General features: G+C 41.4%; 2 protein-coding genes across 3 annotated transcripts in view; one reads left to right on the forward strand and one right to left on the reverse strand.

Annotated features, from left to right (window-relative positions):
- dock1 (dedicator of cytokinesis 1) overlaps positions 1–24,686 on the reverse strand; it is a 143,726-nt gene that overhangs the window by 59,196 nt on the left and 59,844 nt on the right. The gene's annotated exons all lie outside the window — the stretch shown is intronic.
- On the forward strand, positions 36–24,686 carry insyn2a (inhibitory synaptic factor 2A). 2 transcript variants are annotated; one of them, XM_008314105.3, is made up of 4 exons: positions 36–1,623; positions 9,499–10,729; positions 15,460–15,531; positions 22,931–24,686. In XM_008314105.3, exons 2-4 carry the CDS (start codon positions 9,504–9,506, stop codon positions 23,112–23,114), a joined length of 1,482 nt encoding a protein of 493 aa, XP_008312327.1. In that variant the 5' UTR covers positions 36–1,623; positions 9,499–9,503; the 3' UTR covers positions 23,115–24,686. The 2 variants fall into 2 exon arrangements, with proteins under 2 accessions (XP_008312327.1, XP_024913644.1); XM_025057876.1 differs by lacking the exon at positions 36–1,623 and having other exon boundaries at positions 7,258–10,729.

Below are 24,686 nucleotides of genomic sequence, written 5' to 3' on the forward strand. Positions count from 1 at the left end.
AGATATAGATAGATAGATATTTTTTTAAAGGGGGATTTCATTCAAACATGTCTTCCGTGTCTGTTTTTCTAAAGGCACATTGACATACTTTCAGAGCGTGAATGAAGCCTGTGGGTGATGAATGATGTTGCCCACTGCTGCCGCTGCGCGTGTGGTGTGTGGGCTGCGTGTCTCCTTCACCTGCTGATTCACTGGGAAATGTAAAGTAAGATGTGTGAAAATGTTCACATATTCTGACCACACTGACTGCAAACACAGGCCTAACACACACACACCTACACACACACACCTACACACACACACACACAGTGGTGACATATGCTGTCTGGAGACCTGCAGCTCATTACCATGGCAGCTGAGGCTCAAAGCAGGACTAGTGGTTTCCTGGTGAGACAACAAGGACAAGACATGGTTCCAAAAACACTTAAGCGGGGACATAAATCTTTATTTGTACTTGACAGAGCTCACAGCTGCTCTGGTCTCTTCTTTGTCTTCTTATTTTTGCTTGTTAAACAGCACAATGGAACACCACCAAAAAAACTGAAGTTTGATTGGGGTCGCAACTTCTCAGATGTGAACCAGTTCTACTCCTGCGCACGCAGAGTTAACTAGCCTTTGACAGATGGACAAAAAGCTGAGATCAGGCAAACCGGCACGTTAAAGCAGATGGAATCCTTCTTCCTTTCCAAGAACAGAGCTGTGAGGACCGGAGAAAAGTGAGATGACAGAAGGTAAACAGAGCTGTTTGGAAAGGATGAGATGGAGAGGATCTGCAGGGAAGAAGACGCACCAGACACGCACCTTGTTGGCTTTTGATAGGAAAACGGTAAGAAGCCTGAGCATTAGGCTGCAGAGCTGCAGAGGAAAAGTGGATTGAACTCGTGTGCTCCTGACAACACACCTAAAAGTGTTCGTGTGTGTGCGTGTTCTCTCAAGAGAAGCCACTTACAAAAGAGTCTTATCGCATGACGAAATAAAAAGATGTACTTTCTCTCAACCTTCACTCACTGTCACCCTCATGCTCCCTCCCCCTCTGCTGCTCTCTCTCTCTCTCTCCCTCTCTCTGAGTCTCCCGACCTCTCTCTCCCTCCCACCTCACACACATTCAGACGCTCACAGACAGAAAGATGAGAAAGACAAGAGAGAAGAACTGCGGCGGACAATGGGGATATTCTGCCTGCGTGGGCTCTGTCGCCGAGGTGCCTGGAGTTTTGCCACGCTGAGTGTGTGTGTGTGTGTGTGAGTGAGTGTGTGTGTGTGTGCATGTGCGAGTGACTGAGTGAGTGAGTGAGTGAGTGAGAGACTCTGCCGACACTGCGTGGGGAAAGGGGAACGGAGGGGAGCGGGTGTAGAGGAGGCGAGGAGAGGGGGAGTGTTGACTTTGACTGGGGCTCAGAGGAACGTCACACCGCTGGATCAGAGGACACCGATGTGCCACAACTACTCCAACTACTGTCACTGAGGCTCTGCCTGCGTGCCGCTGCCTGCCCGTCCTTCTAACTTCTGCTATGGCATAGTCTCCTCTTGCAGCTGAGCTCCGGTCCGCTGAGGAAACAGGGATGTATGGGCACAATCGGGGATCTGAGCTATTGCAACCTTCACGTCAGTATTTCACAGCCTGAGGTGAGTGGCTCCTCTCCGCTTTTGTCCTCTCCTCTGTTTCACCTTTCAGTCTGCAAGTGCATGAGGGACAGTCTGCAGGGGGAAATCTGAGGGATGCACTCACTGTGTGAGACAGAGAAGTCAGATCAGGCGCAGGGAATGTTTTCACTCATCAAATATTGAGCGTGTATTCCTAATGAGAGTCACTGGAAAACAGTGAGGGAGATGGTGAAGCAGACTCCTGGCACTGATCGCTGAACGTCCTGGTGCTGAGTTTAAACTTTAAAATTGTCAGGTCCAGGTTTATTAAAAGACAAAAGTCCCTACTAATCCCAGATGATGGATTTATTCAGATGTGAGCGGTCAGGTTTCCTGATTTAAGAGGATGCTGGTCCAGATTTAACGTGACTCACTCTGCACTAAGAGCTGGAACAGGACTTACCAACAGGGGCTCGCATGATGCTGCATTTCCTCTCAGTTTTGCAGCTGACGGAGCATTACATAAAACACATAGTGATATTAGAAGCATAAATAATTTTGCATAGAGACCAGGTCCCACATGTGGAGGCAGCCGAGTCTCAATGGCAGCAGAGAGGAATATGTAATGAAAGACAGGCATCAGACACTCTGCTGCATCTGATGAAGGATTTGGATTAAAGACTGACCAAGGTGAGCGGATGCACTCGGCTTACCATTTTCCAGTAGAATTTTGAGAGCTTGCACAAGGGGAGGTGTGTACGTGTGTGAGAGAGAGAAAGAGAGAGAGAGAGAGAGAGAGAAAGAGTTGCGTAGATGCCTCATATCTCAACTGTCCTTCTGTTGCCGTACAAAACACAAGTCACTCCCTCAGACCCTTGCCATCACTCCCTGCCTCCCCTCCAACCTTCTCACACATCATTGCTCTGATACCATCTCCCCTCTGCTCTCCATCACTTTCTAAAGACACTAAAGAAAAATAAAAGATTAGGAGACAAAAGGTTGCAAAGGGTAAAAGTACATTTTTCCCCTTGTCCTTAACAACTGTTTAGCATTACTCACATGCTACACAAAAAGAAAGTATAGCCAAAGAATCCATTGTATAAAGATCTCATCAAATATAATGGCAAATGAAGTCAGGGCTTGATCTACGCTCCTTGATTAAACAGACAGAACGTGACATGTTTCCCTTCCTCCCATCACTGCCTTTCTACCTTTAACCTTCAGACTGCCTCTGTGAGAACCAGGCACGTTTGCAATGGCCCAGTGCTTCAAAGCTAATCTTTACTTTCAGGGATTAGACTTATCAGTACATGTTTTCCCAGTATTTCTCCAGAGAGGAGCAACCGCAAGAATACGGGCTTCTCTGACACATAAGTGCACAGAAGAAGATCAGTGTTCACAGCACTACTCCGAAGGTAGGGAGGTATACGTATACACCAAAGGTGGTAGGTGCCAGGATACGCACATAATGGAGACCCTTCAAGGGCCTGTCGCTGCTCTCCTATTTAAAGAACGACTGTTGTAGAAACAAACCAGATGTTACCTTTCATGTGCTAATGGGATTTTTTATTAACACACAGATCATTTTCTCTAGAAGCACCACTCAACACCTTGCAGACAAACCTTGCACATCTATTTTTAACAAGGACATGTTGTGTTTCTGTGCTTTAAAGCATTTTTGTATGCAGAAGAAGAAAACCTGCACAATTGTTTTTTTTTCCTTTTAACTAAATGCCAGTGTAGAATTTTGTAGAATATTAAGCAGTTGAGCCTTGTCATGTGGAGCTGTGACAGTACCAGAGGCTATAATTTAGTCAGGAAAAAAATAAAGCATGTGTATCAGAACACAAATTGTTTGGAAAAAAAAATACAGCCATTTCCATTAAAAAAATAATCAATTTTCTTTGGTTTGGTTTATAGCAACATAATAACTGAGTCAGGTTCCCTTTCTGTTTTGTAATGATAATGGCACAGTAAGGAAACCCCTAGATATTCATTCACTTCTGCACCTAGGTAAAACAACACATTTGTTATCAGATGTTACAAAAGGCATAATGGAATAAGTGGCTAAAGTAGACTTATTATATAGGTGATGATTTAACAAACAAAAACTACAAATGTCCCCAAATCAAACTGATGGCCTACACAGGAGGAGGTTAAATGACCTGTCTGTCTGTGTTAACATGTTACTTCCTGTTGTACTTTATGGCAAATCATGACGGGACCATGACTTCATCTTTCAGTACTACATCAACTCTTCTGTCTGTAGAGCAACGAGAACGGGATAGAAAATGGAAAAGTTACGATCAAAGGGGAAAAAAAAGAAAGAGAAAAAAGTGAACATATAGAGATATAATGTTCTGGAGAAAGACAAAGAGCTGCGAGAAGAAAGAAGTGATCTTGTGCATTCTGATTAGAGCAGGCAGCCACTGCAGCATACGTTCAACTCCTGAGGTTTGATCTACAGCAAGATCACACATGGATCACAGGTTTTCTGAAGAATCCATCAAGGCTCAGGAAGTTGACTAGGTGCAGGCACTGCAAGGTGACGACGACTAGTGAAAAAAATGAACACAGAAAGACGTACGATGCAGCTATGACAACGTGAGTGGGTGAATGAAAAAGACCAAGATATTTACAGGCTTCAGTTCAAGGACGGCAGGTATTTCAGAGAAAACCCTTTCAGTCTGATCGTGCATAGTTTCGTGACAGCCGTTCCAATTAGGACATACCCAGAAAAAGGTTTACTAATGATGTCACAAACAAAGGCTGAGCTAATGGAGGCTCAATTTGAGTCTTGAGTCCTTATTAAAAGTTGATCACCTTTTGATAAGCTATAGTATTTATTTCATAATTCTTTGTAGTGCACTAAGGAACTCCATCCTAATAGTTTAACTCACACTGTGTTTTTTGTTTTTGAACTGGTACCTGCTAAACATTTCAAAAAAGCTAGAACAAATACTTATTTTTGTTGCTTAGAAGGTTAGTTTGGTAGTTTGGAAGTGGAAAAATTCCACTTCCAAACTACCAAACTTAACCTTGCCATGAAAAGAAATGAGCAGCTCTATCGACTAATTCTTTGCTTCAAGAGGAAACAGACTTTCAGGGTGAAACACACTTTATCTGGACTGCAGTTATGATCACACACTCTGTGTGTGTTGACATACAAAACAAAGCCTTTCATGGTTATTGGTGCACCACCACACCATCACAGGTGCTGGTTTCTGAACGATGTCCATTGTCGATTTACCAAAGGAAACAAAATCAGAATTTAAATTTTGGGATCAGTCCACCTAAGATGACCTCAGGCTTTTCTTCTGCAGCCTTATGAAATATTATTGTGGAGTAAATGCCATCGTTTTTCAAACGTAATACCATATAGCAGCTTTGTTCATCACAGAGGCAAGGCAGTTTCTGAGGTTAGAGATCTGGTACAAAAAACAAGACATTGTAAAAAACAAAAGTAGTTTTTGTTTACTATAAACATTGTATAATACTTTAGTGGGAAAAGAACTTTTTAGTTAGTTTTTAGTTCCATATCTATCTATATATATATAGACAGATATATACACTTATATATGTTTTTGTTATTTTATCTTTTTGATGTTTAGCGTTCTAGTAACGCTGAGACATCTTCTATATTAAATGAACTTCAGCTCAAAAACTGACATCAGACCTATATTTGAAATGTGACTAAAGAGCCCGATGGATGCACAGGATTTGTGTAATTGTGGTGCATATGGTAGAAAACAGTGAACGTGGAGATATTCTGAGCGCCGGCAGATTAATGGCAAATTTAAATTTATCCCGTCACAGAAGCAGACTTATGGAATCAAAACAAACACTAAGTTGATTAGACGCACCAATGTGAGAGCAGACAGACTTTATCATTTAACAGGTTGCTGAGGAATCACAGTGGTATTAGTCATAGAGTCTTCCTTAGTGTGAGGATTAGAAAAGAAAAAAAAATACTCACGCATTTCCCCTAATATGATTGCAGTGTTATTCATCCATCGGTGCATTATTATATGGTGATACTGTGGTATAAGTACAGAGCATGCTCTGTGGCAATAGAGAAGGAGTCCACAACAATTACCACAAAGACAATCCTTTAAAAATGTCCAGTGCTCTTCCATTTCGTGGCATTAAGCTGCCATTAACTGACAAAGGATTTGCAGCATTTGGTGTCAGACTAATGGACTGCACTTCTGTCATGCCTCATCACTGACCTGTGTGGTCAATCGCCGGCTATATTTACCCTTTCATCCCACACATGCTGGCCGCAGCAGAGAGGCAGACAGACAACAGAAGCCCAGCGGTGAACCTTCACTGTCTAACGACCTTAACACAAACTACGGCAAACAGCCAGCCTGCAGTTCTGCATTCTACTTCATCTGAGAGCCCCTAAAAGACCAATCAGTCAGACGGCCAAACAGTACAGTGCAGTACAGTGTAATTATATGGAAGAGGTCACGAAAAAGGTGGATAAAAACAAAACAGAAGGAACAATGACAGTCACAGTGGGTTCTTGTGTGTCTCTGCTGACGCCGCCGCACTAACTGATTCATTCAGTGACTGAAACCAGGCTTAGCTGTCATGTAAAACTGCAGCATTTGAAAAAGTGGATTTTGCTGTTGATCAAATGGCACAGAGGCACACATGGCAGATCACAAAGTAGGCCACAAAATGTACATTTTTATTCGTAAGCATTTCAACAAAACTCACAGATAAAGGCATATTTTGAAAATTCTGAAGGGTAAGGTCTTTAAAAATGGTAAACTTCATTATAAAAGCCACAGAAAATGATCCCTACTGTTGTGGTTATTAAAAGTAACTAAGTATAAATTCAATCACAATGATATTATTTCTGTTGATGTCAGCAGTTTCCCTGTGCCCTCATATGCCTTATTGTTTTTCTTTCCAGAGGTGTCACATTAGTGAACTATAATCTCATTTAGAGGGAAAATGCATGATGATGCATGCAGTGTTGACATTGATGACGGTGATTGTCACCGATGCTGCGATGATGTCTATTGTTTTGCTTTGTCTATTTTCCTCCAAAACAGGATTTTTTTTTAAACTTTTCAACAACATTTCATTTTAAATGCATAAAGTCAACTATAACTGTAGGACATAAAAATCAACAGCAGCCTGATTTACACATTTATATTTGAAGATAATCACATTTATAAAAAGTTTGAAGCACTTCTGGTGCTTGACCAGTGGTATTCGTCAATTTTATTATTTTCTTAGTGAGCAAACTGACGTAATAACAACGACCTTCACCACCTCCTCCTCCTCTCCAGGACAACACACTGTGTGACTATGCACTTTGAGTAAAAACCACTCTTAAATCATTTACCAAGAAAAGCCAGCGCAGTCTGTTGCTGCTAATTGACATGTGTAGCCGTCTTTGCAGGGCTTAATCAATCCACCTGTTTTGTGATGCATACTATATTAATGAATTTTCCTTCCGGTGAAGCAGAAGCGATAAAATGAAATTAGTCAGGCTCAAAGTTATGGTAAACATTAATTCCACAGGATGCAGCGAGAAACTTGAAACCCCACCCTTTAGAGATTTCACCCCCCCCCCCCCCCCCCCCCCCCCCCCAGCAACCAACGCTTCAGTTAAGCAGTTACTATTCACAAAAGTGCAGACTCATATGCACTTATAACAAAAGCAAAAGCAAAGAATTGTGGGTAACTTTGGTGGTGTGTTGTGTTTGTTGAACGAGCATGTGCTGAGAGAATAAAGGCCATTTTCATTAAAGAATAATGAATAGCATTATTGCAGGACTTTGGCCTGTCGCGCTGCTCTCTGCAGCTCAGAACAATGGCACGGCTTTGCAGGAAAAGACTTCCAAAGAACCATTTTGTTTCACAGATTCTAATCACCAATGGAACGCCTTTTAGAGTAGCCCAAACATTGACCCACCGTGCCATCGTGACAGCTGTCTGAGCTCGGCTGCTCACCCAAGGTCAGATGTGACCTGACGTGCCCTGTCCTGCGTACATGACAGCGTGAGCCCTGTTTTTGTCTGTTCTCCTCGAAAGAATAATGGAGGTCAGTGCGCTGCCCGAAAAAGGGACAGTTGTCAGAACAATTTGTGATGAGTCATGGTAATTATGCAAGAGGCCCGTGGTGGTTTCCGCAGCTGGGAAAGAGCAGGAAATGTCGCTACAGTTGTCTGAACTGAAACGGTAACAAATAGCTGGAACGTGAAATTTCATTCAACTTGAGCGTATGGAGCGTGGCGTTGTAAACCCCGACAGTGTTCACTTGTCAGTAAGATACATGTAAACTAATGTAATACTATGAAAATGAACTTCTCTATTGATTTATATTCACCATCAATTCATCATAATGACAGCATTTTATTTCCTTCCCATTACTCAGTAAGCGTCTTCATTCTTTCTGCCCTCTGTGACTCCCTGTCATCTCTCTATCGGTCCACACAGTAAATGTCTATTCCTATTTCATGGTCTGTTCACGAGGGTCAGAACTTCCCGTTCCCAATGACTTATGGTGGAAAAGAAGTAAAGCCAACACATCACTTTAAAACACGCTGCGTTTCTTTGTATCTGACAGTATTTGGAGACACCCAGAGTGTCCTCAGTTACAGAGAAAGACTGTCAGTAACAATCACTGCACTGTAGACTTGGCTGCAATTCACAAGTTAAAAAAAAAGTCCTTCAATATTAAAGAAGATGGAAACTTTGGCAAGAGACTGACAATATATAAGAGATATTTCTATTTGTAAATAAAGAGATTATTCCTACACAGTATTTGACAATTTGGAAGCAACAGTAAAACATCAATATGCAGACCATCAATGTTATAATTATAATTATCATACTACATATGATAACACTTCCAAAAAGAACTATAACTATCTGATAATGACACATTTCTTGCAGATGTGAAGAGGAGAAACTCTTGTTATTGTTATGTAGCAAGACCAAAAAGGAGGAGTTTTAAAATAGATTCTTCCAGAACCAGGGTGATTGTTTAATTGAGATGACAGTTGGACACAACGTCCATCACACTGGACTAAGCCGAGCAAAAAAAGACATCTGAAACAGTCCTTCACTGTTGACAGAAGCATTACGGCGTATATGCTGAGAAAGATAATTGGTGTATCTGATTCAGAAAGTGAATCAGTGTTTGCATATTATATAGCAGCAGGCAGGAGGAATATTATATTTCTGTCAGGGCCTCAGAGGAAAACTGCACAGTGGAGACGTTGCCACCATACCTGTAGTAGAGGGTGAATATACTTCATTATCTCAGCTTTGGAAGTGTTTCCTGAAGGGATAGTTATACAGTTGGTGACTGTATCTGTTTAATGATATCTGCCCTTGATAAGCCGTTTAAGGTCTTATCTCTATACATTTATAACAAACAATATTAACAAAATAAGGTGGCAACATGTTTTTGTTTTTTTTTTTGTCCACGAGAAATTTGATTTACAGAATTTTTAAGGGCGAGTCATTTTTGATGACATTTTACAACCAGTTACAGTACTTCACAGTTACTTGTTCAGATCACATTAACCATCAGTGTTAGTGTGAACAGTGACCAAATGACCACTGAGATTGTCTTCATTTGTTATTGCAGAATAAGTCTTAAAAAGAAAGGAAATATTTTATTGAATTACTGCTGTCATTTATCAAGGTGAGTAAATTCACAACACAGAATTAGGTTCCTCTATAATTTGTATTTAATGAATCTTAATGAGTGCTTGGTAAAATATGGATAATATTTTGATAAAATATTCATTAAAAATTCATTTCTGCCATCTCCTCAAGCCAAAAGAGAAAATGTTGCTCTGACGATTGGATGGTAAAGAAAGAATCTTTTCATTAGCCGTTCATACTAATGACTTTCACATTTTCTTTCTTCTCTGTGTCTCTCAGGAAACATGGTGAGCAAGGAGGGTGGCAAATGCATGCTCACCAACTCAGAGTCTGACTCGGAGGCGGCCCCCGTGCCTTCCACCTCACTAGCCCTTGAGGTGAAGTATTCCCTGGATGCCAGTCGACAGGTGAGGAAACGAAACAAGGCCTTGCAAGTGCGTTTCAAGGATATTTGTGAGGCACAGAACGAACAGCGGGAAGCGGAGTTGCAGGCAGCGGGAAAATGTGGCAAGCCCATCTCGTACAAAGTGGCGTACCGCAAGTACATGACAGTCCCTGCTCGCAGATCCATCCCAAATGTCACTAGGAGCACAGGAGTGCAAACGTCCCCCGACCTGAAGAAGCGCTATCAGACCTTTCCTTTTGAACGCAAAAAAGGACAAACCTTTAAAGACGTGTCGGCTGTGGAGACATATAAAGGGCAGAATAACGGTTTTGTCATGGACATGAAGCAGACCAGGGCTGTTGGGCAGGGTTTAGACGTGGAGGAGGAGGAGGAGGGAGCTTGCCGGGGGAGTGGAGTCCGGAGGACCAGGGCTCTGCTCCATACTAATGAGTGTATTGCCACGGTGGAGCAGCACACTGCACCTGATGGCCTGTGCTCTGACGCTCTGCTGCTCAGTTGCTCTGCAGACACAGACTGCCTTGCAGACACATCGAGAGGAAGTGGAGCTGGAGCCCAGGCAGAGTACCAACTCTGCAGTGTCCCATCGAAAGCAAGGACCGGATTACAAAACAGAGAGCCTAACACAGGCAAAAGGCAACTGCTCAATCTGGAGGAGGGCTCGACCCGCACACTGCCGGACAGGCCCTCCAAGGTAACGGGCCCCATCGCATGGAACTCCCTCACACAGGTGGAGTGCCTGGACAGCCCGTCTGTGAGGAGCAAGCGGAAGAAAGGCCTACAGCTGAACGGGCTGCAGAGTGAGACACTGCCGCGTTCCGGTGGAGGCTGTACCACACAGGCACAGTGCCACACGGGACAACTGTCTGCTCGGCCTCTGAGAGGTATGGAGGAGAACGTGTCTCCCTGCAGAGCTGGTGATCCTGGTGGGCCACAACACCACCAAACACAAGAGGCCTGTAAGCAAATTGTGCCTCTAAATCCAGACAGGGACGTTAAAGCACAGCTCCAGGCCATGGAAAATCTTATCAGCTCCAGCCAAGAGACTATCAAGGTGCTTCTGGGGGTCATTCAGGAATTGGAGAAGGGGGAGGCCCACAGAGAAGGGTAAGTGTTGTCACTGTCATTTCAGAATTGTTGAAATGTATCTGCAGACCAACACTCCAATTAAGAATGACAAAGGGATTATTCTTTGTAATTTAAAAAAAAAAATACTTCCAAATACTCCACCATGAAATCCAGTCAACACTGTATTAATTTTTCCAAATTCCACATCATTAAACTGAAAATCGAAGTGGAGAAAAGTTAAAATGGGAGGCAGATAGCGCACGAACATGCTTGAACAAGTACACTTCCCTTCTAATGTGTCACATTATTTCTAGCTCCCTGGAAACAACCTTCTGTTGTGTGACAGCTTTTCAGCTGAGTTCTGACTGAAGCGACCAAAGTGTGTCAAGAAGAGAGGAGTGTGGCATGTAGCTTAAAAGATGTGTCTCCATCTGAAAGCCTCACGCTGTTTCATAACATCAGCACAATGTTCTGCTGTGATGATTTTATTTGAGATACGGTGGAGCTGCCACTAAACATAGCTTTTTGACTCAATACGACCAAAGCAGGTTGACGGCCTGCGTTGACTCCCATGTCTAATGCAAGAACAACTGCTTTTGAAATTAAAGTTAAAGTACATTGTGTGGATTATCGTAATTAAAAAAATATTTAAAGATTACCTACTCCCAGTTAAGCCGCAAAGGGAACGGTCCTAAAGAATTTAATAATAGACCTTAAGAAACAATCTGTTCTGACTTGACGCCATAACATTTTTCCAGCAAGTCCCAGCAAGACTGTGAAAAAGCCATGGCCTGTGAAAAAGCTATTAACTGTTCCATGGACACTGGGTACATTCAAGAGCGCTGGTGATAGCATCTTAGCTAAAGTAGAGGACTGTCTAGCCAAAGAGATGAGGCAAACAAAATGGCCAATTTGTTGAGAGAACTACTGCAGCATGCTACTCAGATCCCTCCTGTTTGAACAGCACGATGGGGCAACACAGGTGAGGCAAATAACCATATTTATAATGTTAGCCTAAACTTGGTAATAAGGTGTAAAAAATACCCAAACATCCTATTCCTGAGCTGGTGATGGAGCTCTTATTAGCAAGGATGACAGTGTAAAAAATTTTTTTTCTAACACCAGAGCAGGTTTATTTTAACATTGGAAAAGACAACTACCTCTTCTTCAATCCCTCACAATGCAGCTTTAATTTTCTATTTGCCCAACTCATAAAGACTTGTGGTGAGTGGCGAAAGTAAGTACACAGACATAACAAAAAACAAACAAACAACACTTTCCCTTTACATTAGACTCAGTGAGCAGTTTTTAGTTGTGGTGATCTATCTAAGCCCAACTGAACCGTACCTCCTCCACACTGCCACTGCTGTATGCACTCTCCATTCCCAAAGTTGAATTTACAGTGAGCTGAGCAAAAAGTCTAATGCTGCTTTAGTCATGGTACATTAGCCTCACACTTGCCTTTACATAAATATCACTGACACAACATATGGGAGTGCCCACGGGCTATAGGTGAATTGCGAGTGCAATTACATGTGATGTATAACTGCCCATGTAACACGCTATACATTTTTCATGCCCTGAAATGGAACAGCGTGTGCGTTTATTGTGACACTTCTTTATGACATTCTGACCCAACACAAATTGGAATCCAACGATTAATGTGCCGAGGAGGAAAGGATATGAAAAACTGACTGCTATGCACCGTATATAAAAATAAGCAAAAATATATAAAGTACCTTACATTGGAAATAGTAGTGAGAGACAGGCACTAGATCAAGAAGAAAACAACTGTTTGTCATATAAGGTTCTTGACATTTAGCGTTTGGGACTGAGCGTACATTTTTCAATCTTTTGTCATCAGCAGTATTATACATGCGGACACGCACAGAAAATCAACTGCGAAGTTTTTCATACCCGTTTTGATACTTAGAGTAAAAGTGGTTCCCTTCTTTTTGTATTTATATACCTGTCCATAAACCGCAGGTTGCCAAGTATTCTCTCTGTTGATTGGGGACAGACTTAGAAAATAGAAAAATAACCAAACTTATTTTTGACAACAAGCAAAGTTATTAAAGAGAAAATTACAATTACATCAAGAATTAGAAAATAATAATAAGTGTACGTGTCATCCAGACAATTTGAGATGCATAATTTGACACATACAGTCATAACTAAGAAAAGCCAACACTTCTGGTCAGGCATCGGTGAAGGAAGGCTGCAGTGCTGCACAGTTCTTTTTCTTTTTGTTTGTCCAACAGCACAGGGCTGCTGGGCTGTTCTGCTGCATCATCAGACAGTGATGGCGGATTTGATCCAATTAATCACACTATTGGGTACACTATTTTGCTGGAGTGTCTGCATGTGTGCATGTGTTTATGCCTTTGGACTACCACCTACGCAGTGACCTTTGGGAAAGCTCAACAGGTACCACAAAGAGGGGGAGGCTGTATAAATAAACCGTTAATGGCAATTTCGGCTGCGTTCTCCCCAGGGAGGTCTGTCGAAATTAGGTCTGCTCTATCATTTCCTCTCATTAACACAGAGGGGAAAGGGATGAGACATGGGAGGAGAAAAAACAAGACAGCATTGGGCCATGAGTAGAGACAAAGTGGCTTCACATACTGTAAACCCGCTTATCATACAGCTCATCTGGGCGCAAAGTGAAGCCGGAAAATACGCTGTCACACATTTCTAATATCCCTGCAATAATCCAGCTCTTAAGATTTTTTCCTCCATTACCTCATCCTGTTAAAGCTTTAAATAGCAAAACTGGTGGCAACAACTCCAATATAAGTGCCAGAGCAGAGAAAAGAGTAGATAAGGAGAAGTAATTTATGATAGAGGTTTAATTTTTATGGGCACAGCACCTTATGGAGAGAATTGAAAATGTCTCTTCTACTGAAGAGGACAGAGGAAACTGAAGGTGGAATTTGTGCAAATAAACCTCAGGTTAAGTGTCTTTCAGAGACATGTTCATTTTACAAATCTTCAATAGCAGCAATGGCAGCTAATCAGGAGTTTGGTTGAACTATTAAAAAAGAAGCCACTATATAACACTGCATTTGAAAGGAAATGAGGTTTATTTGTAGAAATAATTTGTGTTTTGAGTTGAGTTGTAAAGAAAAAACATTCCTCTTGAATGGTAGCTAATTAGAGTCCTTCTGTATTCAGGAAAAATTCTTTATTTAGACATTTTTCACTTACAGTAGTCTTTCTCTGTTGACTTCTGACTAAGCTAATGCTGCTTCTCCAGAAGTTGATGACTAGATGTAAAAAGCTTAACGTGTACTCTAGAGTAGGTAAATATAAATGTGTCTTTTTCTGATGATGCAGCTTAATAGGACATGAACATAAGGGTGTGGGGTTCCATCAATTCCTTGTCACTGGTCAAGTGAGTCCACAGTGCTTCCTTTGTGGTATCATTAATTCTACAGAGGAAAATTCCTGTCAGTCAATATCCATCAATATGTACACGGCCACATTCTAATCCAATGAGAAAGCTATTGAATCCTTTAAGGCGTGTGAGCAAACGGTTCCATCCAGAGTCAACCTACAGTCTATTGCTGCCCCTAGAGAAAATGGAGATCCATCATGGGAAGTGGATTCATCACCATATACTTCAACCCAGAGTCAACTGATGACAGAACAATATAAGGACATACTGGGGTTACATAAAATGTTATTGATGTTTTAGAATGTGAATCTGTCAAATCAATATCTCAGAGAAATTACCAAGTGTTTAATGCCAACGAGCTGCTGTCCTAAACAAAACTGTCAGATTTTATCTGCTTTGTGAACCCATTCAATTTCCAAATGCAGCCCCCGCACCACTGCCAACGAATATATGGTCAGAAAAATCCTTCACGCTGAAGATAATTCATGCCACACTCTGCACACATCCTGTAAGGGACGGCTTTCACCAAGAGATGGATTCAGGCATGAGGGAAAACAAGGCCGAAAGCTCACACTGATTTGATTGGTTTATTAAGGAGAAATATGGTTGTTGTTAGCACATAGTACTGCAGCTTAAGGTCACATAGTACATGAGTAAAAAATAACAATAACAAGTGGTCCAACACAGACTGGCATTTCCAGATGTCCTATTTCTGTAGCTAATTTTGCCAGTAAGTAAAAGCTGAAGGTATTGAGACATGTTTTTTTTTTTTCAAAATATCCTCACAAGTACAATAAAATAGCCACACCAAAGGGGGAACTTGGCCGATGTCAAACAGCTCTATGTCTTTTTTTAAAGGCAAACAGTTTGACCAATGTTTATATTTTTATAAATACAAATACTTTTGTTTAATATATTGTTTAATATAATGTATTATTCATTGTTAACCAGTGTAAAAATGTTTTTAAATTTGTCACTTGTATACATCGTATGACAAATGGTCATATCTTGGGTGTTTCCAGGAAGTTGGACTTTTTTCCAGCCACTTTTTCTGCCCAGGTTTTTATTTTCCTTCTTCAAGTTTAATTGAGAGAAAAACCCTGTTGGTGAAACTGTTGTTTCAGTGCAGTCTCCAAGCTCATCCTGCTTATCTGACCTTCAATCTGTCAACCACAGCTAATGGCCAACACTGTGCCCTTCCTGCCCGGCTACTGGACAAAGGCCACACAGGAGGGCAGCCTGGCTCCTCATCACCCTCATTTACTGTGGTCCCACTAACAAGGGGTGACAAACCAGATGAGAAGGGAAGGTGTGAGGGAGCAGCTTAACAAGTCGTATAATTACTCATTCATGACTCTCATCTCCCCCGCAGACTCTCCTATCGAACCGGACAGGACACAGCCAACTGTGACACGTGCCGGAACAGCGCATGCATTATTTACAGGTGAGCAGCCGTGACTATTAAAGTACCAGATCACACAAATCACTGCTCTCCCTCATAGAGAGAGAGAGAGACACGACAGTGGTGTAGAAGAGGCAGGGGACGCAAGAATGATGTGGCTGCTGTTAATGAGCCGCTAGAGATTTGTGCCACTGACACACGTTGAATTTACATGTCTTTTTCTGACCGTGATGTTGCCACTTCACAATTCTGTTTTTAACGAGAGATTCTTAACTGATATGTGGTCAGGAAACAAAAGGGTACGCCGGTGAAACTCAGAGCAGAGGGGACACTAACTGTGAAAAGACGAAATGATTTGTCATCCAGACAGCACACATACAACATCCTTGCTTCATGCTGATGGGTTTTTGCACACTTGCAAATGCATTTCACACAAACAAACAAAAAAAAAGAAATCTTGAGTTAGCAACATTGTCAACACTTCAAAAAAAAAAACAAAAAAAAAAAAAACATGTTGGACGATGTGCTATGATTTGAGTTGTAGTAAAGGTCACCAAGTCAGCAGATTTAATGAGTGCTAAATATTAGGAAGCAGTCAACATTTAAATTTAAACTGCAAAGCAAACAAAAGCATTAGCAGGACATCCTCAGGTCAACATGAATGTTTAAAGTGAAACCTGATTAAAATACCTGTATCAATTATGGATTCATTCAATTTCCACTCAACATTGCATGGCATAGTCTCTCCAAACTGTATAAAACCATACCGTATTTTGAAAACACTCTTGATTCTGTCTAATCTAAGAGAGAGGTGAAAATGATGAACAGGGAAAAAAAGATAAATGGGTAGGAGGGTGAGAAGCGATCAATAACAGTGTTTTTAGTAGACACTGGTCCTGCATTCAGCAGGCATTTAGCTCTGAAGAGCCATTTAAATCATTGCTCTCAATAAATGATAAGCCTCTGGACCGACTTCGATTGAAAAAGAAGGTGCAGGTCACAGACTCCCTCTGATGTTCCAGCTCAAGAAGGTCCATCCCGGGTACAAAGGGTGTTTAAATCACAGCAGGGGCCGTTGCATGGCCAATGGGGCGACAACAAGAACGGTGGCTTTTAAAACCATTCAGTGTCAACATGAGGTGAGAGCAGCCAGGTGACCTGATCGGCACTCTGATTGGCTGAAAACAGCGCATGGGGATTATAAAGACATTGACTTGGGTGAAAGCCTGCAGCTGGAATGAGAGCAGCAGTGCTGTCTCCTGTCAGAAATGAGTTACCTCCATGTTTAATTGTTTAGTTGTTTAGTTGTTTGTCCAGCAGCAGACAGGGACCTGGTTCCCTCTGACTTACTGAACATACTATCAATATTTACTCTGCTGGACACAACATCAATAACAATAATGTACATTATGATACATATAATCGATTGGTATTCATACATATATGTATGTATATGTACATACATATATACAGTACATATTATGTATTGTACATAAAGCTCTCATTCATACAGCATCAAAGAGAAAATACCTATTGCTAAATTTAGCACACTATCTTGTGTCACAAGATAATATAGGGTGCAAGGTAATCATTAAAACTGTTTTTACACGTTACTTTACTCTCCACTCAGGTGAAATGCTTCATCTGCAGAGGAAGAACAGAACATCTCGGCCAGTGTTTCCACTGCATAAAGGAGTAAAAAAAAAATCTGAGTGAGATGTCTGAAATCTGTAAAATTGACCCCTGATCTCCTGTGAGAGTCTACCTCAACATGGTGAATTGTGTTGATTTGACACAGAATCAAATATAGCAATCGTATTCACACAGGCAGGGAGATTAAATGGCAATCTAATTACTTAGATCCCCATGAAAACCACCTCTCAGGAGGAGGAGGAACACAGAGGAGGGAGGAAGAGTGAAGTGAAAAAATACACAGTATGCACACGGAATACTGCACTATGGAATAGATGTCTTTATCAGAGATAAGAATTCATTTCTACACGTGTTTGGTCTTTGTGCTCGGGCCAAAGCACCGACTCCTGTGTTTATGATAAGGTTGCTGTCGTGGCCAGAGACAACACTTGGGTCCATTAATCATTTTTACGTTGCACATTGTGGGAGCCAGGCATGTACTCTTCAGCATATTAAATTAGTCCAGGAGTATATATCATTATCCCAGTGCCATAACAACAGAGCCAGATCAATAAAGCGCGGTGCTCTGTGTACTTCAAACAGAATGGAGAAGCTGCTGTAGCCTCTCGTCCTCATCTGGTCCCACTTTTCTCTATTCTGAACCATCGTGAACTTAGTCTGACTGTCTTTTATCTCCTCTTACTTACTCTCCTTTCTAACCCAATGTTTACCCAGAGCAGGGCATCTCTCTATCGCTCTCTGTCTCTGTCTCTAATGACCTGCAGTGCAGCCAAACTTAATGTGCATGCCATTAAAACCAAAGCGTATATAGATGAAAAAAATATTGCAATTCTTTCCACCACACCAGGTGATGTAATATCTGGTTCTGATAAGGACAGAACCAGAAGCCCTTGAATGTGCAGGAGAGACGATGCGCATGGAAAGTACAGGGAAAATTAAATGAGACGGAGAAAAAGGTTGTGTGGACTGGACGTGCGTTTCATTTATTTTTGGACCACAGATGTTAAGCCATGATGACCGTTGACGTAGAATCACTGTAATCTCACACTAAATTCATATAACCTAATGTGCTGATCAGACCAGGGGACAGATCTAAACCAACCAGATTAGGGGACCTGATTGCGGAGGCAGTCATTAGCCTGGACTACATCTTTGAGATTAACTCAAAAATGAGGAGCAGCGGCTGATCATTAAACCAGCCCCGTGAATAACACTGTGGTGCAAATAGACAGTGAAAAATCAACAAAGGAATGGGTATTTAAAGGACAAGAAGTCTCCAATCTATTTCGTGGGGCTATGAAAATCAATTAGGCATCGCCATGAGCTAAGGAGCTCATTACATCGTAACATATGGAAATTATCGAACAGAGAGGCCACACAACTCTGCCGGGGGAACATCTCTCTCTTTGTGGGAGCGTGATAATGTTTTCCAACATGTTGGTAACTGGTTACTATGGTTACAGGAGGGAATCCATAGGACAGGCAGTGCGAGGGGACAGTGAGGACAGGTCAGGAGGAGCACACTCACACCAGCATAAGATAAGGGAGAACAGAAGAAAAGGCAGGATGAGGCTGTGAACCAGGGCGACTGACAGGGACTGACTGGGTGGAGGAGACAGGGGATAAAGACGCACTGGGTTTTTTTTACAAAGTCAGAGAAAGGACAGCAGGAAGTTTGGAATGGCAATGGTTACATATTTGGAGTCGTTCAGGTTTTTGTTTTTTTGTAGACATGATTAAAATACCCAGAGTATGACAGGATACAAATAGGAGGCAGGGGAACGGAGCCAGAGTGGGAGGAGGGGAGGTTAAAGATTTGGACTGAATCGACTGGTTTGGTCTGTTCTGCTGTGATGGGCTGAACTCTCAGCCCAACTTTTCTGCTTTGAGAATGATATGAACAGAGTCAGCGGTGCATTAGGGCTCGTGACATTTTCTATGAAGAGACATAAATGATAAGTGAGCGAGGGAGAGACTAATAAATCTCTCAATGAAAGATTTCTCACTATTTTTCAAAGATGTAACAATTATTAATTCATTCTAATTACATCCCTATTCTTGCGTCTGTTTCAAGGATGTCAGAAACTTTGCTACGAAAGCTGCACCTCAAGTTTTAATGTGAACAACTGGGACATTGTGTCTATTCTTTATACTGCAATATTCAGTACAGATGCTCGAAAAGGGGGCTTTATCACCAAAACAAAAGCAACTAATAAAAGTATCAGGGCTGCAAAAAGTAACAGGAAAATACTGTAACTACTTAACGCAAGTTACTATTAACACATCTGTTTTACACACATCAGGATTTACACACAGGCATTTGCATAAAGCAAACACAACGCCTTCGTGTTCATTCATCTAAAGTACATTTAGAACAAATAAATAATGTTTGATCAAACTGCATTAGATCAGGAAGATTTGTTTTTTGGGGGATTTTTTTTTTTTTTGCCTGACAGGCCTAACTATACAATTACAATACATTAAATTTTATCAGATTCAATGTGACTCAATACAATTACAATGTATCTAATCACATCTATCATATTGCACAGAATGGGGTTTCCAGACTTCAGGCAGATTGACAAATGTGCTGTATTGTATTTGTGGCCAGTGGTCACCTTCCCCAGTCCTCTTTCATGAGAGTCACAATGAAACACAGCTATGACCACTCTGACACAATATTAATACTCTCCACCTTTACTCCGAATCTGAAATGGGAAAGAAAAAGATCAAAGAAAGGTGGAAACCAGTGACAGTCAAAGCAGGATAACAGGCTTCCACTGTAGAGCAGGGAGAATCCTGTTTGTGTCTGAGTCACTCACATACAGCAGCCCAAACAAAATGACACAACATATAGTTCTAACCAACGCCTCTCTACACAGCGTGCATCCATGTTTTGTTTTGTTTTTTTCTGGAGCACAATGGAAGCAGTTGCTGCACTTTCATTACACAGTGATAAACACAGACACTGATCCCACCAGGCTTTGATGATGCCTTAGTTACATGGAGTGAAGGAGGCTCTTAACAGTGTAACCAGTGAATTCTGTTCCACATGTGCGCTTCAGTTTGACTTCTAACGACATCATAGGCCTGAGGGCTCCGAAACAATATTGCTGCAAAAATGCCATTGGAGTGCTTTTTAGAAAATGTTTTCCGAAACTATGCAAAACAAATAAAACCCATTAGGATTCAGTAAAAGTAGAAGTGTACTGTAATGAAATCCATTTGAATCCCACAGGGGTAAATTAGACAAATTGGATAAAAGCATGTAGCGGAAAGTTTTTAAGAGGAAATTTGAAATATATCCAGGAAAATAATTTCGGAAGCAACTCAGGTTGAAACGGAGCAAAAGATGTTTCAGTTTCTCATGAGTAACGGTTCCAGTGGCAGGTTTACGATGGGATTCTGCTACAAGCAGGGCTTCAGCTAGTGTCAGTATTTATTTTATTTGGAGAAAAAAAAAACGTTTTTGAATCAGTTTAAATTGTTTAAAGATATGAGCAACCTGTAAAAAGCACCATCAGAAAAAACAGCAACAACATCCTGTCTGCTGACTGTAGGAACGGCTGTGTGATAGAAAGTGAGATTTAGATGAAGAAAACTGCAGATGTCTAGACAGGTAGAAGGACACTTAGCCATAATTTATTGCAATTCTTTTATTGGTCGTCTCGGCAAATATTTCATCCTCCTGATTTTATTGAGCTGAACAGGAAACTTCCAGACAAATATCATAAACCATGCATCAAAAAGTAATTTTGAGCCAGACAAAACAGCGGACATTCACTGTGCATGGCTGTATATTTTGACTGCAGTGTTTTTCCTCTGCAGATAATTGACATTCACTGTTTCTTTTGATTAACTGGTAAGTAATTGTGCAGATGAAATGAGGAATATAATTTGTTAAAGCTTTGATCTCCAAATCTCCGCAGCTAAAGCCGCAAGCGAGACGACCCCGGAAAGGGCTAACCTGGCTTCGTATACGTCAACAACGATTTTAAACCTATTTCGACCTCAAAGTTTCTAATTTTATGGCAATGTAAATGTTTAGACTCTAATGGATACACGTCAAGTCTGACGTCACACAAACTGAAGCGGACGGACGCCAGCACAAGCCACGGCTGTTGATTTAGTAATGTAGGCTACAGCGTTTGTGGTGCGTTACCAACAGACTGGGAAGTGTCCAATTCAGCGACCCAACATTTACCTGAGTCCCTGTCACCGACACACACACCCAGGTCTGGTCTGCTCTAATCAACAACAAACGACCAGTGCGTATTAAAACTGCCAAGCTTTACGACAACACCTTACTTTGACTGCCTCCGCTTTTGGGGGGTGGGGAGTGCCATTATTTAACTGCGCCTTGAGATCAGTGCTCTTAACACTACTGGAATACAAATCACTACCTGCACCCAGCAGATTTAATGTACTTGTCTTAGATGAGGACAGAAAAAAACCCAAACATTTTTTCACATGATTTGATTTCAATCCCAGCAGCAGCCTCCTGCCTCTCTCACCTCAGCAATCTACACTGCACACTCCTGCTGCTGCAGCCAAACAAAATAAATAAAATAACAGCATCTACTGTATGCAGAGAAACGGATAGATTCAAGTCCTGGACCGTGATACTATTACGCCGTTCTATGTGTTGAAAAGCCCACGCAGCCAAGTCGAGCTGGTGGCAATGGAAAGCTTTAGCAGATTAAAGTTCTCCACACTCTGCTGCGGCAAAGGCCGTAATCTGAGTCTCACTCAGCACCTAGTATTCAGATGTGTGCTGCCGTAGGATTACAGTGATGACTGGTCCAGATAAATCCCCTGACACTGTGGGGAAAGGTGGAGTACAACAAGAAAAAAAAAACACTCAGTGTGACTGTGGAATTCAGAAAAAAAAATCCAGCTCTCTGTTACACATGACATAAAGGGATCAAAGCTCAAGATAAAACTGAACTTCTTAAAGACTGACATCAAACCATCTTCACAGCTGGTTTAAAACCTGTTTCATGGGCAAGAAGATTTAGGGTATAGGGTTAGGGTGTAGATAACGACCACTCCCTTCACACCTTAGCCCTTTTGAGCACAACAGCCCCGCCCCCCCTTTTGGTAATGTGTGTCTTCTCCCCAGAAAAAGAACAAAAGTGGCAGAGAAAGCAAACAGCAAGTCTAGGTCAGATGAGCCATGCTGTGACAGAAGCCTTTTCCAGGGTCAAGTGAGACCACAATACAGAGTAAACAGAAGGATGTACTAGTCAAAACATGTTGAGACTATTGTTAAAACATGGATGAAAAATAACACCTCAAATGAAGCCTGTACCTGGATAAATTTGAGGTTTCCCTTTTGAACCATGAGTGCAATCACACGGCAAAAGCAGAGAAGGTAAAAACTGAAGTAATCCAAACCTCACCAACTCACTGTGATGCAGCCCCAATAATTCAGACAGCATTTATTCTCAAAACAACAACAATACGTCTCTGCACCCTCCACGTCGTTGCTGAGAATTACACTGATTGCACACCGATTTACTCGTTCTCGTCCCTTCTGTAAGCGCGCTGACTACAATTTCTACTCAAAATGGCGTGGATTATTATTTCCCGACTGGCTTTGAAGTGATTCATGAAAATAGCGTGTGGATTTCATTAACAGCAGCGAGCAGGAAAAGCCAATTTACATGAGCGGCAGAACACGTAGAGCACGTAAACACTCTAGATTACAATAAAATGCAATAAGCATCTGCATGGGTGTGTGTGTTAGAGGTTGATCGAGTTTTGTGTTTGTGTGTCTTTGCAATAGTGTGGAGCTGGACTTCAAGCAGCAGGAGGACAAATTGCAGCCATTGATGAAGAGGCTCTGCCCCACCGAGGACATCCATTTAGCCCCCCTGCCTTATCCACAGGAGGCCTTCACCTCCACCCCCAAACGCAAATCCAAAGCCGACTCCAAGAAGCATGCTCGATGGAAACTCTGGTTTCTGTGACATTGAATGAAGTGTCTCCTCCCCCGTGCTACCTAAACAAAGGATTAATATACTGTGTCCGGACGTCCGCGGTTTGTTCCATTTATCTGCCATCACACTTTTTGTAAACCTCAAAATCACAAGCAAAAGCTCCACTTGTGGATACTGAACCCCCCCACCCTCCACCCCCGCACCTCCCCGAGCTGATAGGATGTGAAATGGGTGTTTGAATTCCATGAAAAGTTGAAAATGGATTTGCCATTATCTTAAAACTGATTTCTTCGACTGTTGTTTGAAATCATAACAGCTGTGGGAATCAGCAAGGTGAGGAGACAAAATGGATTTCTGTCTATTTGCAAGTTTTTGGTTGTTTTTCAAGCTAATGTCCCTGGGAATTTATTCTCTTATATCGGTTAAGTGACTGTCATATTTCTATTCACCACTTTTGACTTTTCCAACCTACTTGGCGGCCTCCAGGAGAGGCTGCTGTTTCAACCACAGTGTTTCGAGATCAACAGCACAAGCACAAAAAACTCTTCAGGATACTTTTTTCTGCGAAAAAAACAAACAAACAAACTTTTTTGAGTATCTCGTACATCAACTGTCACGGGCGGACTAGAGGACTTTGATATTATCCGGAGAAATGACCTGAAGAATTAAAAGGTCGGACATGTTTATTGGAGAATGATGAACTTTCTACAAACTACTAAAATGTCTCCTTGATTTTGAAGTGAAGAAACAATAAATAACAATTATTTTCTTAACAATAATTTACAAAGTTAGACATCAATGTATTTTTTCTATTAAATTATATATATATATATATGTACACACACACTTTAAGGTTTAGTGGAATACATTCTTTTGAATTTCCTTTTCATCCACATTTTTTAAAATTAAATGATGAGTAAAGAGCACTCTCTTAAAGAAACCAAGTTCATATATATAGTTTATGACTGAGCTGCAGAGAATGTTTATCTTTCATTGTTCCACTGATGAGCTTTTAGCACATGTTGGGTAATAAAAAAAACGGCATCTGCGGTGGCATCTCTGCGGTATCCTACATCAGCTGCTATGAAAGACACAAGCAGAGTGAGTGTCCCGCTGCTCATCACTGTCTACAGTGCAGGGTGTCATGATTTTTACAACCTTTTTGGTTAAAAATATAATATTTTCTCCTCTGTCCAGATTATTTAAACATTCACCTTAATATTGTAATCACCCTTAAATTGCTTTTTCTGACTGTAGAGTAAATGGTCATGTAGTAACTCCATACAGGGTGCAAGGACTATGTACAGCAAAAACAAAAATAGTTTAAAGTATACAGTATATATATATATATATATATAGAGAGAGAGAGAGAGAGAGAGAGAAAGAGAAAGAGAGAGAGAGAGAGAGAGAGAGAAAGAGAGAGAGAGAGAGAGAGAGAGGATGGAATCAAATAGGGCTAAAACCATTTCAGCAAGTGGCAGAGGAGCCAAAATATGAAAGACAACAACATACTGTATTTACAACAGCGCCTGCGGAGAAAACAACTGGAGTCACTCTCTGAGCCAAGAACACTGCCCTGAAAGACAGGAAATTTGCCAAAGT

The sequence above is a fragment of the Cynoglossus semilaevis genome, chromosome 8 (assembly GCF_000523025.1).
Source record: "Cynoglossus semilaevis isolate Cse_v1.0 chromosome 8, Cse_v1.0, whole genome shotgun sequence".
Taxonomy (NCBI): domain Eukaryota; kingdom Metazoa; phylum Chordata; class Actinopteri; order Pleuronectiformes; family Cynoglossidae; genus Cynoglossus; species Cynoglossus semilaevis.